The sequence below is a fragment of the Canis lupus genome, chromosome 9 (assembly GCF_011100685.1).
Source record: "Canis lupus familiaris isolate Mischka breed German Shepherd chromosome 9, alternate assembly UU_Cfam_GSD_1.0, whole genome shotgun sequence".
Classification (NCBI taxonomy): domain Eukaryota; kingdom Metazoa; phylum Chordata; class Mammalia; order Carnivora; family Canidae; genus Canis; species Canis lupus.
The window spans coordinates 2,425,866-2,439,019 of NC_049230.1; the positions used below are offsets into that span (position 1 = coordinate 2,425,866).

Below are 13,154 nucleotides of genomic sequence, written 5' to 3' on the forward strand. Positions count from 1 at the left end.
GGCCACCCCGGGAGGCGCCCCATCACTCTGCCCTGAGTAGAGGCAGCAGGAAACCTCGGGGCGGGGGCGTGGGGACGGATTCAGCGGGATTCCTGCGCGAGGCAGGGGGGAGGCGGGGGAGGCAAGTGCATTTCCCTTCTGTTTCTCTGTGATCATGGGCAGGAAGTGAAGGAAACTGGAAGTCCCCCGGGGTGGCGATCCCCCCTCGGAGGCAGTGTCGGGCCGCTCCGGCCACACGCCCGCCGGCACGGTCTCCGACAGGGGACACACCAAGGGACATGCCGGTCCCTCTCTGGCCCACTCCCCAGGGAGGGCCTTCGGCACCCAGGGGACGTTTAGTCATTGGAAGGAATCGCTCTATTAATAGACATGTTATTGATTGAAAGGAATCGCGGAGGAGGAGAGGCAGAGGGTTTGCATAATTCCGGGGCTTTGGCGTCACTGGTGCTGCCGCTGCCCCCCGGGGCGCGTGTGGGTGGGACCTCGGCAGATTCTGTGGGCAGACAGGCCCCCTCGCATGATCTTGCATCCCGTCATTCACCATCGGCCTGTCTCCCTCTAAGCCAGCACAGCAGCAGCTCACGAGCCGAGTGGGGGGCGCTGCTCGGCATGTCCAGCAAGCTGTCCGCCCTGCCCACGTTCGCGGCCGCACAGGATGGGGAAGGGGGTGGAGGGTGTCCCGGGATGGCACCCCAGTCCTCAGTCACCCCCACGAGGACCCCCTGAGCGAAACCCCCCAGCCTGCGGGAGCCCCGGGCCAGCTGCCCCGGGAAGGGATGGGGACCCACCAGGCTGAATGTCAGCGACCGGAGTTTCTCATTCTCCTCCTTCAGGCGGCTCAGCTCCCTGTCCCCGGGCCCCAGGCCGCCGGCCACCTGCAGGGACCGCTCTCGGGATTCCCGCTCATGGGAGGAAGATATCTTCTCGCGCTGCAGCTCCTGCTTCATCAAGTAGAGCTGCCAGGAGGAGGCCGAGAGGAAGGCCCGTGTGAACCCAGGCTGTCTGCTAGCCCAGGAGTCATCCTCGAGGAGGAGATGCTGCTTATACTCAGAAGGGTCCCTCCCCCAAGCTTTCAAAATCCACTCGAGAGTTTTACCCGGTGAACAGTTACGGTTCTTGTGAAGGAGGAAGGTGTTTCTAGCTTTATTTCTACTGGGGTGGGTCCGAGGGACCAGAGCAAGGAACCCAGGGAATCGGCTTACTCCGGCGCGAGTGGCCAGGGAGCGAGTGTCCTCCAGCACGCTCCCTGGCTTCCCTGCCTTTCCATATTCTGCTAAGTACATTGCATGAAGGGAATCAGGATTCGTGAAAATCAGTAAGTGAGAATAAAGAAGAAATCAAGTCAGACGGAGCAGAGATGACTGGTCTACGCGGACGCGCTCACAATCCGTGTGCAAATATGTGCCACCTCCCGCCCGGCGGGCTGCGTGTCCCGGGCTGTGGGCCTCTGGAAACTACCTGGCCAGGTCGGTCCTGCTGGATGGTGCCCCAAGGGAAACTCAGGTCTGGAACCAAGGGAGACAGGGGGTTTTCCTCAAGAGGCAAACCCAGGAAGCCTGGAGGTCAGGGTGGAGTCAGCCCTTGCTCTGGGGTCAAGAGAAAGAAGAACCTTTCTTGAACTTGTTCCCTCCCGACATCTGCTTAGCAAATTTTCTGTAAACAATTACACAGCGCCTGCTACGGGCCACCTGGGTTAGGAGTGTTGTGCTCCACGTATTAAAAAAGTAAAACTAGGGAAGCCTGGGTGGGTCGGTCGGGTAAGCATCTGCCTTTGGCTCAGTTGTGATCTCAAGGTCCGAGGATGAAGCCCTGGGTCATCAGGCTCCCTGCTCAGCAGAGTCGGCTTCTCTCTCTCTGTCTGCCCCTCACCCCTGTTTGCACTCGATCTGTCTCTCATTCTCTCTCTCTCTCTTTCTCTGATAAATAAAATATTTTTTAAAAATTAAAAAGTAATATTAAATCATTAAGACCTGAAAGGGGGGTGGTGACCTAAAACTGAAAATAAACCTAAGCCAATTAACCTGATTATGTCTCAAACACTGTAGCCACAATGAGCAGAGGGAGAAGGGATGGAGAGGAAGGAAAGGGATCGAGAGCCGGGCAGCCCCGGCAGCTCGTGAACTGCAAACCCCTGGCTCTTCTCGGCAGCTTCATTCACGGGGCTGGTGTGGGCACAGCTAATTGGAAAGTATTTTCCGTGCACTAAGGGATTGAGCAAGCGAACGCTAGTGTGGGTGGGAGGATTCTCACCGGGGAAGAAGGGGCACCCAGTATGGAATGAGGGAGGCGGGGACGCGCCCTGGGGATTGACCGGAATTAGAGGCGTGGGTGTGACCTCACGGTTTCTGAAATACAAGTATGTCTGTGGACATGCATACTCGCACGCATAAGGGCGTGTGCATATCTGCACACGCGTGCACGTGTGTATGTGTATACGTATATTTACATGCACGTTTCCTAGTTCTGTCCTTGGATAGGGCCAAGGAGCAAAGACATCCCAGGAGCAAAGAGCAGACCTAGAGCCCAGATCTTGGTCTGGGGGAGACTCCAAGGCCCTTCCGGGAAATGCCTGAGCCCAGAGCTGCGGCAGGATGGGGACGAGATGGTCCTGGAAACTCTTGTGATGCCAGAAAGGGAGTCTGTGCTCATAAAATGGGGAGCTGTGCCACAGGACATGGAGGAGATTCAAGGGGCTCCCACTGGCCAAATCTAGGACAGTCTGAGCAAACTCATTCAGAACAGTAATATGTTACAGGCCACTGGAAATCGGAATCCACGTGTCCGTGCCAACAGCAGACGCATGAGCTGGGGGAGTCAAAGGTTCCTCCTCGTGGTCAGGGTGTTGAGGACCAACGGGGGGAGCAGAGGGGTCACTGGAGATGGGGCTCATCATTGAGCATCCACCAGAGTGAAGATGAATTCAGGCAAGGATCGCCAGTGAGGCCGTCTAGCAGGGAAATGTCGATGAGGAGCAGGGTGCTTGCTGGTTTCAGGGTCCCCCACCCACCCCAGGCTGGAGGAAAAGGATCATGATCAAGGCAGAGGAAGCAGCACCTGCTCCAGGTGGGTGACATTAACGTCCCCGGCGAGGGGCGCTGGGCGGGTCGCCACGGTAGGCGACGGCAGCCAGGCCCAGTGTTCCGTGCAGTGTCCTGCCAAAGAGGTATAACCCCCCATCTCCTCACGAGGGGACGTGAGGCAAACCCGAGATGGGGAGTGGTCTTATCACAGAAAAGAGGGGTCCCTGCACCCTTAAAAAGAATCCATGTTGTGGGGCGCCTGGGGAGGGGGGCTCGGTTGGCGAAGCATCTGGCTCTTGATTTCCGGTCAGGTCATGACCTCGGGGTCATGCTCTTAGGGTCACGAGATGGAGCTTCTTGCTGGGTGTGGAGCCTGCTTGAAATTCTGTCTCTCTGCTCCTCCCCCATCCTCTCTCTGCCTCTCAAAAAAAAAAGAAAAAGAAAAAAGTCCATGTGTGCTTTTGACCAGAAAATTAACTACTAATGGGCTACGGTTGTCTGGAAGCCTCACCGACCTCATGAGCAGCCGGTTAACACGTTCTGTGCGCTACATGTATCGTAAACTCTATTCTTACAATAAAGCAAACCAGAGCAAAGAGAAGGCCATTAAGAAGATCATAAGGAAAAAAAAAAAAAAAAAAGAAGATCATAAGGAAGAGAAATTACATTCACGGTGCTGCATTTACAGAAAGAAAACTGGGTCTAAGTGGATTCCTGCGTCTCAAACCGTGTTGTTCAAGGGTCAACGATATTTGCATCTTTTAACAGATTTGGAATTATTTCTCAATGAAGATTTAAAAACTAAGAACAAGCATACCATGCCGCAGTTAGAGGCAAATGACAGATGCCAGAATGACAAGGAATGAACGTCCTCGAGATCTAAAGAGCTCCTGCAGCTCGACCAGAAGATAACGGCCCCCAGCAGAAAAATGAGCAGAGGGATCCCTGGGTGGCGCAGCAGTTTAGCGCTTGCCTTTGGCCCAGGGCACGATCCTGGAGACCCGGGATCGAATCCCATGTCAGGCTCCCGGTGACCGGGAGCCCGCTTCTCCCTCGGCCTATGTCTCTGCCTCCCTCCCTCTCTCTCTCTCTCTCTCTGTAGGTGACTATCATAAAAATGAGCAGAGGTGCTGTGGGGGTGCAAGGGCCCCACTGAGGACACAGACCCAGTGTGTGCCACTGAGAACGGCGCGGGAGGGGCTGGCAGGGGCCCACGGGCCCCGGGTTCCCGGCCGAGCAGGAGCAAGGTGGATCCCAGGTGTGTCCTTGGCTATGGGGTCCCGGTCGGGCCTCCCGAGCAAGGCCACCTCCCAGGCCAGCCGGTCCCGGGGGGCTTACGGGCCGGCAGCGGAGGGGTCCCGGCGGGCGGGGGGGCACCGAGTACCTCCTCTTGCAGGCTGCGGCAGCGTGTGGCGGCCAGCTCCTTCTCCCGCAGCGCGTTGCTGTAGTGCAGGGACAGGCCGAGCATCTCGTCCTTCAGCTTGAGCACCTCGTGGAAGTGGGCGCTGACCTCACGCTTCATGCGGTCGTGGTCGGCCTCCAGCTGGCACAGGCTCTGCGCGCGGGCCTCGGCCTGGCCCAGGCGCTCCTGCAGCTGCCGGCAGCGCTGCAGCAGCGCCTCCTTCTGCCCCTTCTCCTGGCTCAGCTCCTCCTGCAGGTTGCCGATGGCCCCGGCCAGGCACTCAGTCAGCTTGGCCGTCTCCATGAGCCCTGCGGAGGAGACGTGGGTGGGCCACCTCGCCCTCCCTCCTCACCCCCCGCCCGGGTCTTTGCTGCCTGCGCCGGACCCTCAGGCAGGAGCCCCCACCCTCATCTGCGGGTCTCCTCAAAAACTCCCAGGCTCAACCAGACTCTGTGTTTGGTTATATGACAGCATAACAGGTGCGGTGGGAATCAGGATTGTCCTGTCTGCTTCCCCGTGGGACCCCGCTCTGCAGACCCAGCACCTCCCCGCCCCCGCCATCAACTAAGATGTGCTCTGTGCTAACTCATTTCCTTGTCATCCTAAGAAAAATACGAGGAACACGAATCTGTATATTAGAACTCCAACCAACGGAACCACCCACTATGACGCCAAACAGGCAGAAAAGCTTTCTCATCCAGGTTCTGATGTTGGTCCCTTGTGTACAAAATCTTTGAACAGCTCCTCCAGGGGAGCCTCAAAAAGGCTGCCCCATCCACCCCTCGTCCCCCCCACCAGGGGCCTCTCCCAGCAGAAGCCGCCCCCTGCACGTGAGCAAGCTGCAAGGCTGAGGCCGCCCCAGGAGCACGTAGGCAGCCCCAGGGAGTCCAGCTTCCTGTCTCCCGCAGCTGACTCTCAAATGCAGATTCCGTGTCCCAGGAGGAGTCTCCTCTTGGTACCGTGTAGTTAGGGACAGATCTTTTAGAACCACAGGCCACAGAGTCTGTCTCCTACCACCTGCACCATGGTTAGTGGGGGTGTCGCCACCCCCAGCATGCTGGGGCACAGGGACAGGAACCTCAGCTGGAGAGGGGCAGGGGGGGCGTGGTCAGGAGAAGCATCTAGAAGAGCATGCAGGCACCAGAACCCAGAGGCTCTGACGAAGCCCCTGCAGAGCATCACCCCCAAGTGCCCCCAGGACCCAGCCCTCACCACTGAAGTTGCTGAAGTCCACCTGGGGCTGCAGCCCAGTGACCAGGGTGTAGATGTCTGGGTTGTGGAACTTCAGGCTCTCCAGGAAGGCAATGGCTCCATTCTTCCCTCGAGTCTTCAGCAAGTCCAATAAGTGCCCTTGGGTGAGAGAGTGCTGTCAGCCACCAAAGCTCTGGGTGGGCTCCCAGGGGTGCACCGTGGGGCAGTGGAGGAAATCCTCGCCCGTCCAGGATCGGGAGGTGGAAGCAGTTTTCCAGGATCCCTGGGGCGGGGTGGGGAAGATGCCCTCACCACTCTTGTGGGTCCTTTCAAGTGACAGGTCCGCAGCCAGTCCCTGGAAGGGCCAGACTGATAGGCCTTGAGCAGCTACCACAACCCGAGAGCTGAGAGTTGACCATAAAAGACTAAGGAAGAGGACCTTTGCTGTCAAGACCTCCCAGGCGTTGGGTGGACACGTGCAGACACTGCACGAAGCTCCCGTGGCACAAAGAAAGCAAGGCCGGCGCCCCGGGGCCCAGTGAGCCCACCCGATTCCACCGCTCTCAGCCCGACTTAGAGGCTTGGATTCCTTCCTCCTATATCTGAGGTCCATAAGGAACAGGAAGAAATAAACTCCTGGTGATAGCTATCCCCACCCCGAATGCCTCCTACGGCCTCAGCTCAGAGAGCAGTAGTGTAGAAACCATCTCATCCAATCTCCTAACAACCCGACAGGGTGAAGCCACTTGCTTCCCTGGTTCTCAGTGAATAAACGGAGCTAAGCAGACTGTCAGGACTGGCTCCAGAGACATCTGCAGTGAGTGAATCGTGGCACCCCCAAAGGCACATCCACCTGGAACCTGTCAATGGCACCTTATTTGAAAAAAAAGGGTCGGTACGCCTGGGTGGCTCAGTGATTAAGTGTCTGCTTTCGGCTCAGGGTGTGATCCCGGGGTCCTGGGATCGAGTCCTGCATCGAGCTCCCTGCATGGAGCCTGCTGCTCCCTCTGCCTGTGTCTCTGCCTCTCCCTCTGGGTCTCTCATGAATAAATAAATAAAATCTTAAAAAAAGAAAAAAGGGTCCTTGCAGATGTAATTACAGCAAGGATCTCGAGATGAGATCAGCCTGGACTACCCAGGGGGACCCTACATCTGCTGAGTCCAATGACAAGCACATTCATAAGAGATAGAAGAGGAGACACGGAGAAGGCCATGTGAGGACAGAGGTAGACACCGGAGGGACATGGCCACCAGCCGGGGACCACCTGTGGGCCTCCAGCAAGAGGCAGGAAGGGCACACCCCTGGACACCTCAAGGGAGGCAGCTCTGCCCACACCTGGATTCCAAACTATGAGCAAATACATCTTTGCTAGTCTTGTGCCATTTGTCATAGCAGCTCTGGGGACACACTACAGCGTCCCCCGGGTCTGGAACGCGGATCTCTAAAGTCCTGCACTCCTGACACCAGGCTTCGTGCAGCACAGCCTGTGTGGAGCTGGCGTGGCAGGAGGCTGAGCTGGCCCGGCAGGCCTGAGGCCAGTGGCGTGGGCCGGGGGTCCTCACCGACTCGCATGACGGTGTTGGTGAACGTGGGGCTGTGCAGCACCTCCTCCTCGTCCAGCTGGTCCAGCACCTTCGCCTGGCGCAGGTAGGGGGTGAGGCGACTGGGGCAGATGCTGCGCACGATCTTGTGGCGGTGGCTCTCCATCATCTCCCACAGCGTCTCCTCGTCCAGGGCCGTCAGTGTGGACTCGGTGCGGTGTAGTGCCGCCATGGCTGGGTGCCCCGGGACGCTGGGAGGGAAGGGTGGTGGCCACAGAGGCTGGAACACGTGGAGGCCTTTCCAATCAAACCCCCTTTCCCCAGGTCATTGGGGCAGGGAGGAAACGAGCCATCTGGAGAGGATGGTGAGCTCACCCTGGCCCTGGTGCCCCATGATCGGGACAGGGGGGCCGGTGGTGATTATTGAGGATCCATCCTTATGGATGATTTCAAATCAATTCCTCGTCTATCTGGAGAAGAGCAGAACTGGTTTCTTTTGGTTTCAGGAAGACCCTGCATTTGCCTTTAAAGCGCAGGGAACTGCCCTCACCGGGAAGCTGGTTTACAAGATTGATCTAGAACATGCATTCTCCACGGGGGCGATAGAGCCCCCAAGGGTCGAAAACTGGTTCTTGGGTGAAAATTCTTATATGTGCAAAGCACAATTGTGCATAAACAGATGTTCAGTACACCTGTGATGGTATCTCGCGGGAGCACAGGGAGGGAGATGTCTCCCAAGGCTCCTTAGGGACGAGGATGGCAGAAGGTCGAGGGACACTGTCCTGGAATAAATGGGAGGGTTTGGAGGCCCCATCTGGCACCCCAGCAACCCGAGGAGGCACCTACAGTCCCAGTGAGGGGGTTGGGGGCGATCAGCTGGGAAGTAGGGCTGAGGGAAAGAAGAAAACACACCGCTTTCCCTTGGTGTGAAAAATCAGGACACTTGTCCTGAGACACTCAGGATATGTGCTAGGGAATGACCCCTTGGAAAGGAATATTCCAAAGCATTTTTAAACTAAAACAGGGATGCCCGGGGGGCTCAGTGGTTGAGTGCCTGCCTTCGGCTCAGGGTGTGACCCCGGGTCCTGGGATCGAGTCTTGCATCGGGTTCCCCGCAGGGAGGCTGCTTCTCCCTCTGCCTGTGTCTCTGCCTCTCTCTTTGTGTCTCTCAGGAATAAATAAAATTTAAAAAAATAAAATAAAATAAATAAAACCAAGGACTCAGTAAGTCGTAAAGCGCACCAGCTCTTGGCCGGCAGGGGTGTGGATGAAAGATGGGCAGGTGTCTGAAGGGGCTCAGCTGCACTGGGTCTGGGCAAACTCCCTGGCTAGGGTCACAAGCTCTCAGTCTGTCTAGGTAGAGATCGTGAAGCTGCTCACCCTTAAAGTACCTGAACAGGGGCCCTGGGGGAAGGGGTGTTGACGGTGCCTAATCCTCTGTTGGGAAGACCTTGGAGGGCACCACCCAGCATCTCACCCGCGGAACATGCCCTGGGCACCCTCGGCTCTGCAATGAGCCACCCCCATAGCTGTGTCCCTGCCTAAGTCTCTTTCCTCCCTCCTGGCCCTGGCACAAGGTCACTAGACCATTAATCCATCTAAATCATCCTAAAATGCTTATAAATCCTGGACTGGTTCAAGCATATATTTTGTCATTGTTTTTTATTTTTTTGTTTCATTTTTTTAAAAGATTTTATTTATTTATTTATGAGAGACACAGAGAGAGAGGCAGAGACACAAGCAGAGGAAGAAGCAGGCTCCCTGCAGGGAGCCCGACGTGGGACTCGATCCCGGGTCTCCAGGATCAGGCCCTGGGCTGAAGGCGGCGCTAAACCGCTGAGCCTTCCGGGCTGCCCTGTTGTTTTTTAGAGAGCAAGAGTCGGTGCAGAGCCTGACGCCGGGCTCAATCTCACAACCCTGAGATCATGACCTGAGCTGAAATCAAGAGTCAGATTCTCCAGTCTGAGCCACCCAGGAGCCCCTAGTTCGAGCCTATTTAAAAAGTCCCGCAGGCGCACAACATACCCATGCACCGGTCACGCAGAAGCAGCAGTGGGCACCTCAGGTTCCTCACTGAGGAGTCACCCCGGTCCCTCTGGCTGCAGCCTGGCATCTGTCTGTGCCCGGAGGACCATGCCAGGCCACGACCTACACCTGTACGTGTCTACAAATAGGCACCCACTTTTACCGGATTCTTTTGTGCAAAGAGCGACTGTACATAAACAGTATCTTTACTGTTGACTCTAACCTTCTGTAACAGTGTCAGACTGGGCATGCTGCTAGCTTGCGGCTCCAGCTCCGCGTCCCTGAGGTCTGGCAGGTGGGTGCGTGCACCTGACACATACTCCTTCCTTTGTTTACCTATGGCTGGATTCAATGATATGAGCAAAGCACAGCGGCCTGTGGGCCAGCATTAGGTCCCTTCCACTTTTTCCCCGTCATTGCCAGTGCAGCAGTGATGACCTTGGGCGTAGACGGGGGGCCTTCCTCTCAGACACCTGCATCCCTGTGATTTGGTTCTTTTCATTTGGAATAACAAGCCGGACCAGGTGGAGTCAAGTGCCTCCCGAAGAGGTCTGTGCGCTAAAAACGCTGGAAAGCCAGAGCTAACCAGCCTCGTCAAGTAAGAGAAGTGGAAAAGAGTGGCCAGAGGTCCTCGTGACACGGGAACGGCCCCCCACGATCCCCACGAGGAGCCCAGGCTGCAGCGAGTGCTCACCCAGAGATGCTCACGCTGGCTTCCACGGGCGCCCCTCACGGTGGGCTGGGGTATGGTGTCCCTCCGTGGCCAGGTAGGACGGGGCAGGGGCGGGAGGGGGCCCTAGCCCTCCAAACCTGGGCTGCCGCGGGCTGTCTGCTTCCTCAAGCCCCGTGACTTGCTCCACGATTCAAAGCTCAGGCACCGAAGACTAATGCAAGGAGGAGGGGGAAAAAGGCGAGCTCTCATCCAGGAAATAACTTGACAGATCTTTGACCTCTGAGGTTTGTTCAGTAACTGTAGATACTTCCTTGGGGCCTGGAAGTGGGTTCCTAGAAGGAAACCAGGGTGTGAACCGTGGGACCGCTCCCCCTGTGTCGTGGCCCCTCTGAGACGGTGGTGATGGTTGCTCATATCTGCGAATGTCCTAAAAGCCATAAATTGCACCCTCTAAATGGGTGAATTGTGTGGCACATGAATCATATTTTTAAAAACTTGGTTTTTTTTTTTTTTTTTTTTTTTAATAAAAAGTTCCCAGAGCTGCCAGTAACTACCCCCTGCTTCCCTGTGGCCCTGTTCCCCACCAGGATGCAGAGGAGGCTGGGTGGTAGGGAGGTGTCCTGAGTAGCTGGCCTGTCCCCCTGAGGCCAGCACCGGCCACCCTCGGCCCATGGGACACCAGCGCCCCATTCTTCGTGCCTTCCTTTAAGTCCAGGCTGAGCCCGCAGGTGCCCTGGCCGTCGGGTGCCCCAGCCAAGCTCCGTCTCTGCCCCGGACGTTCCCTGGCGGCCTCCTCCCCTCTGTCCCCTATGCTTGCTCATTCCAGCATCCGTGCTCCCCTCGGCTGCCCGGCGCCCCCAGGAGCAACCCCCATGTGCGTGCAGCTGTCTTTGATGACATCGGGGACACTCTGCATGAGTGCAGCTGCCTCTCCCCACGTCCAGCTCCGACTCTGGGGCAGAGTCAGCATATAAAATCAGTCTGAATGGTAGAAGGTGGAAAGTAAACACTTTTTGCTGACCCTTTGAAAGATGGCAGGTGAGCCCTGAGACTGACGGGGTGGTGCGAGGGATGAGGGACCCTGTGACTCCTGCAGCCCCCGTGATGGAACCAGGGAAACGGTCTCCAGGACTTTCCCCCACGAATTGCTCGCCTCAGGAGAAAAAAAACTCGGGGGAAGTCTGCTGGGGTGAAAGAAAGCACCCGGCACTCCTACGACTCCCACTGAAGAACGCTCAGCAGAGGTGGGCTGGGCCCTCTGGGGACAGAAGAAAGCGGGGACCCCAGGCTGAGCTCCTCATGTGTGGGGGCGGGGGCACTGGGTCTGTTTAATTTCAGATCTGGCCCCGGAGTCCTCAGGACCCCCACGGAAGGCCTGGTGGCACTTGGGTTTTCATAGACGCCCGCTCCCATCAGCGTGAACACGGAGAATCAGGGCCAGTTCACGCTACCTGCGGCCCCACTGGGGCAGCTGAAGACAGAGGTCTCTCCAGGACTCTCTAAACCCCAACCAACTGCCGTGGGTTCCTGGGACCCCTGGCCACACTGGGGTCGGGTGGAAGCGGGTGTAGCCGGGTAGCAGCCACTTGGGACCACGCTTCATGCAGTGAAGCAGCTTATAACGAAACCCCAAACGGCAATGCAACATGAGGGGGTGTCTTTGCAGCTCCCTTCTGATTTACACAGGGGTTAGTCCTAACAGTAAAGAAAATGTACCCCAGAAATCCGTCAGGATATTTTAAATCATGTAAAAGTCTTCTCTAACCCTGCTGCAATCCCAGAGAGAACCCAAGGTTGTATGAGGCCTGAGCTTCTGAGATTGGGGGTCCTCCTGCAGGATGCCCCATGCCTCCTCGTAGCTCAGAGCTCAGTCTTGCCTTATGTGTAATGGAGAGAAGGAGAAAGCGTATACACCCTCGAGCACACACATACACAGACACACACACGTGCCCATACGCACCTGTGCAACACACAGGATTCCAGAACGGGAGGGGATGAGCTTAGGAAGGCTTAGGGAAATCAGTATAAATCTAATAAACACGACAGGTGAGGCGGGTGGTCACCAAGCAAAGCAGGCGCTTTCCTGCACCCCTCAGCTAAGGGCCCTCACCTCTGCTCCCCCCTAAATGTCTCTGTGTCCTGACCACCAGTAGGTAGAGGCAGCTGGGCTTAGGAACCCCCTTTCCCTGCTTGCATCTGGGGCCACCACATAGAGGTAAGGTGAGAGTGTTCTTTCATCCATCACGCCCGCACACCCAGGGTGACACTCAGCAGCCAGAGAGCCTTCGGTCCTCTAACCTGTCCCCTAACCGAGCCCAACGGGACGAGCTGGCTCCTCCGCTTCCATAAAGCAAGCCCCTCGGCTCCTTCCCAGGCCACAGCCTCTCATCCCCCGAGGACGGCTCCCGGGCCCCATCCCGGCCTTCCTCCCTCCCCCGGCGCTGACCTGCTCTCCCCGGGACGTCGCCATGCCATTGGCCTTCCTTGTCGCGGAGGAGCTTGGCTGACCTGAGACTCCCTCTGGCTCAGCAGCCGACGAGAGGAGCAGGTTTGGCAGGTCCGTCCTTCTGGGCCCTGCCCGCGCCCGCACTTGCCTTGGGTCTCTGCGGATCGCTGGGGCGCCAACACCTTCTCGCGGCAGGGAGGACACATGTGGAGACGGTTGGCTTTTGTCAGCACCTTGGGAAACCTCCGGAGGCGGTGACCGAGAGGATGACGGAGAATCGCGGGGTGCAGGGAATCTTCTCCGTGAGCGCTCGGCCTCGTTTATGGTAAATCCCTCGGAAAGATCCTAGGAAGGCCAGGATGAACCTGGAGCCCTTCGCTGGTTCTCGCCATCAACTGCGGAGAGAGCTAAGCAATTCTGGTGGATCCCCCTAAAGTCAGCATTCGATAACTACTATTTGGGGTGAGACAAAAGTCTTGGTCTTCTGTGTTTAGACCTAACCAGAATCTCGTCCCTCCTACCCCTTGCACCAGTGTGTCCCACCCTCTGCAACGACCTCCCAGCCGCCTGCAACCACCCCCGACCCCCCACAGGGGCAGGCAGGGCCATACTGTTCCCGGATGAGCCAGGGCATGTCATTCCCTTCTGTCTACATGTCCTCATGTCCTCACCAAGACCCACAGGGTCTTTCTTATCTCATACTTGCTGAGATCATATCCATTTATCTGCCCCCCACACAGGGGCTGCTTCAAAGCCTTTGAAAGCCCCAGGCACACTCCAGCCCCAGGACCTTTGCACTTGTGAGTCCTTCAGCCTGAAATGCTCTTCCCTTTGCCTCTCAGGACTCCACTCAGG

General features: G+C 57.1%; 1 protein-coding gene across 5 annotated transcripts in view; it reads right to left on the reverse strand.

Moving 5' to 3' along the window:
• CARD14 (caspase recruitment domain family member 14) overlaps positions 1–12,516 on the reverse strand; it is a 28,253-nt gene extending 15,737 nt beyond the window's left edge. For 3 of the 5 annotated variants that reach the window (XM_038546370.1, XM_038546371.1, XM_038546368.1), the window contains exons 1-6: positions 12,300–12,511; positions 9,875–10,185; positions 7,177–7,406; positions 5,635–5,772; positions 4,405–4,730; positions 789–956 (exon numbers count right to left, since the gene is read on the reverse strand). In XM_038546370.1, the coding sequence (XP_038402298.1) occupies positions 789–956; positions 4,405–4,730; positions 5,635–5,772; positions 7,177–7,387 (843 nt within the window). In that variant the 5' untranslated portion in view covers positions 7,388–7,406; positions 9,875–10,185; positions 12,300–12,511. Of the gene's footprint in view, positions 1–788; positions 957–4,404; positions 4,731–5,634; positions 5,773–7,176; positions 8,103–9,874; positions 10,186–12,299 lie in introns of those variants that run through there. The other 2 variants (XM_038546372.1, XM_038546369.1) reach the window with 2 other exon arrangements.
• Positions 12,517–13,154: the final 638 nt, after the last annotated feature.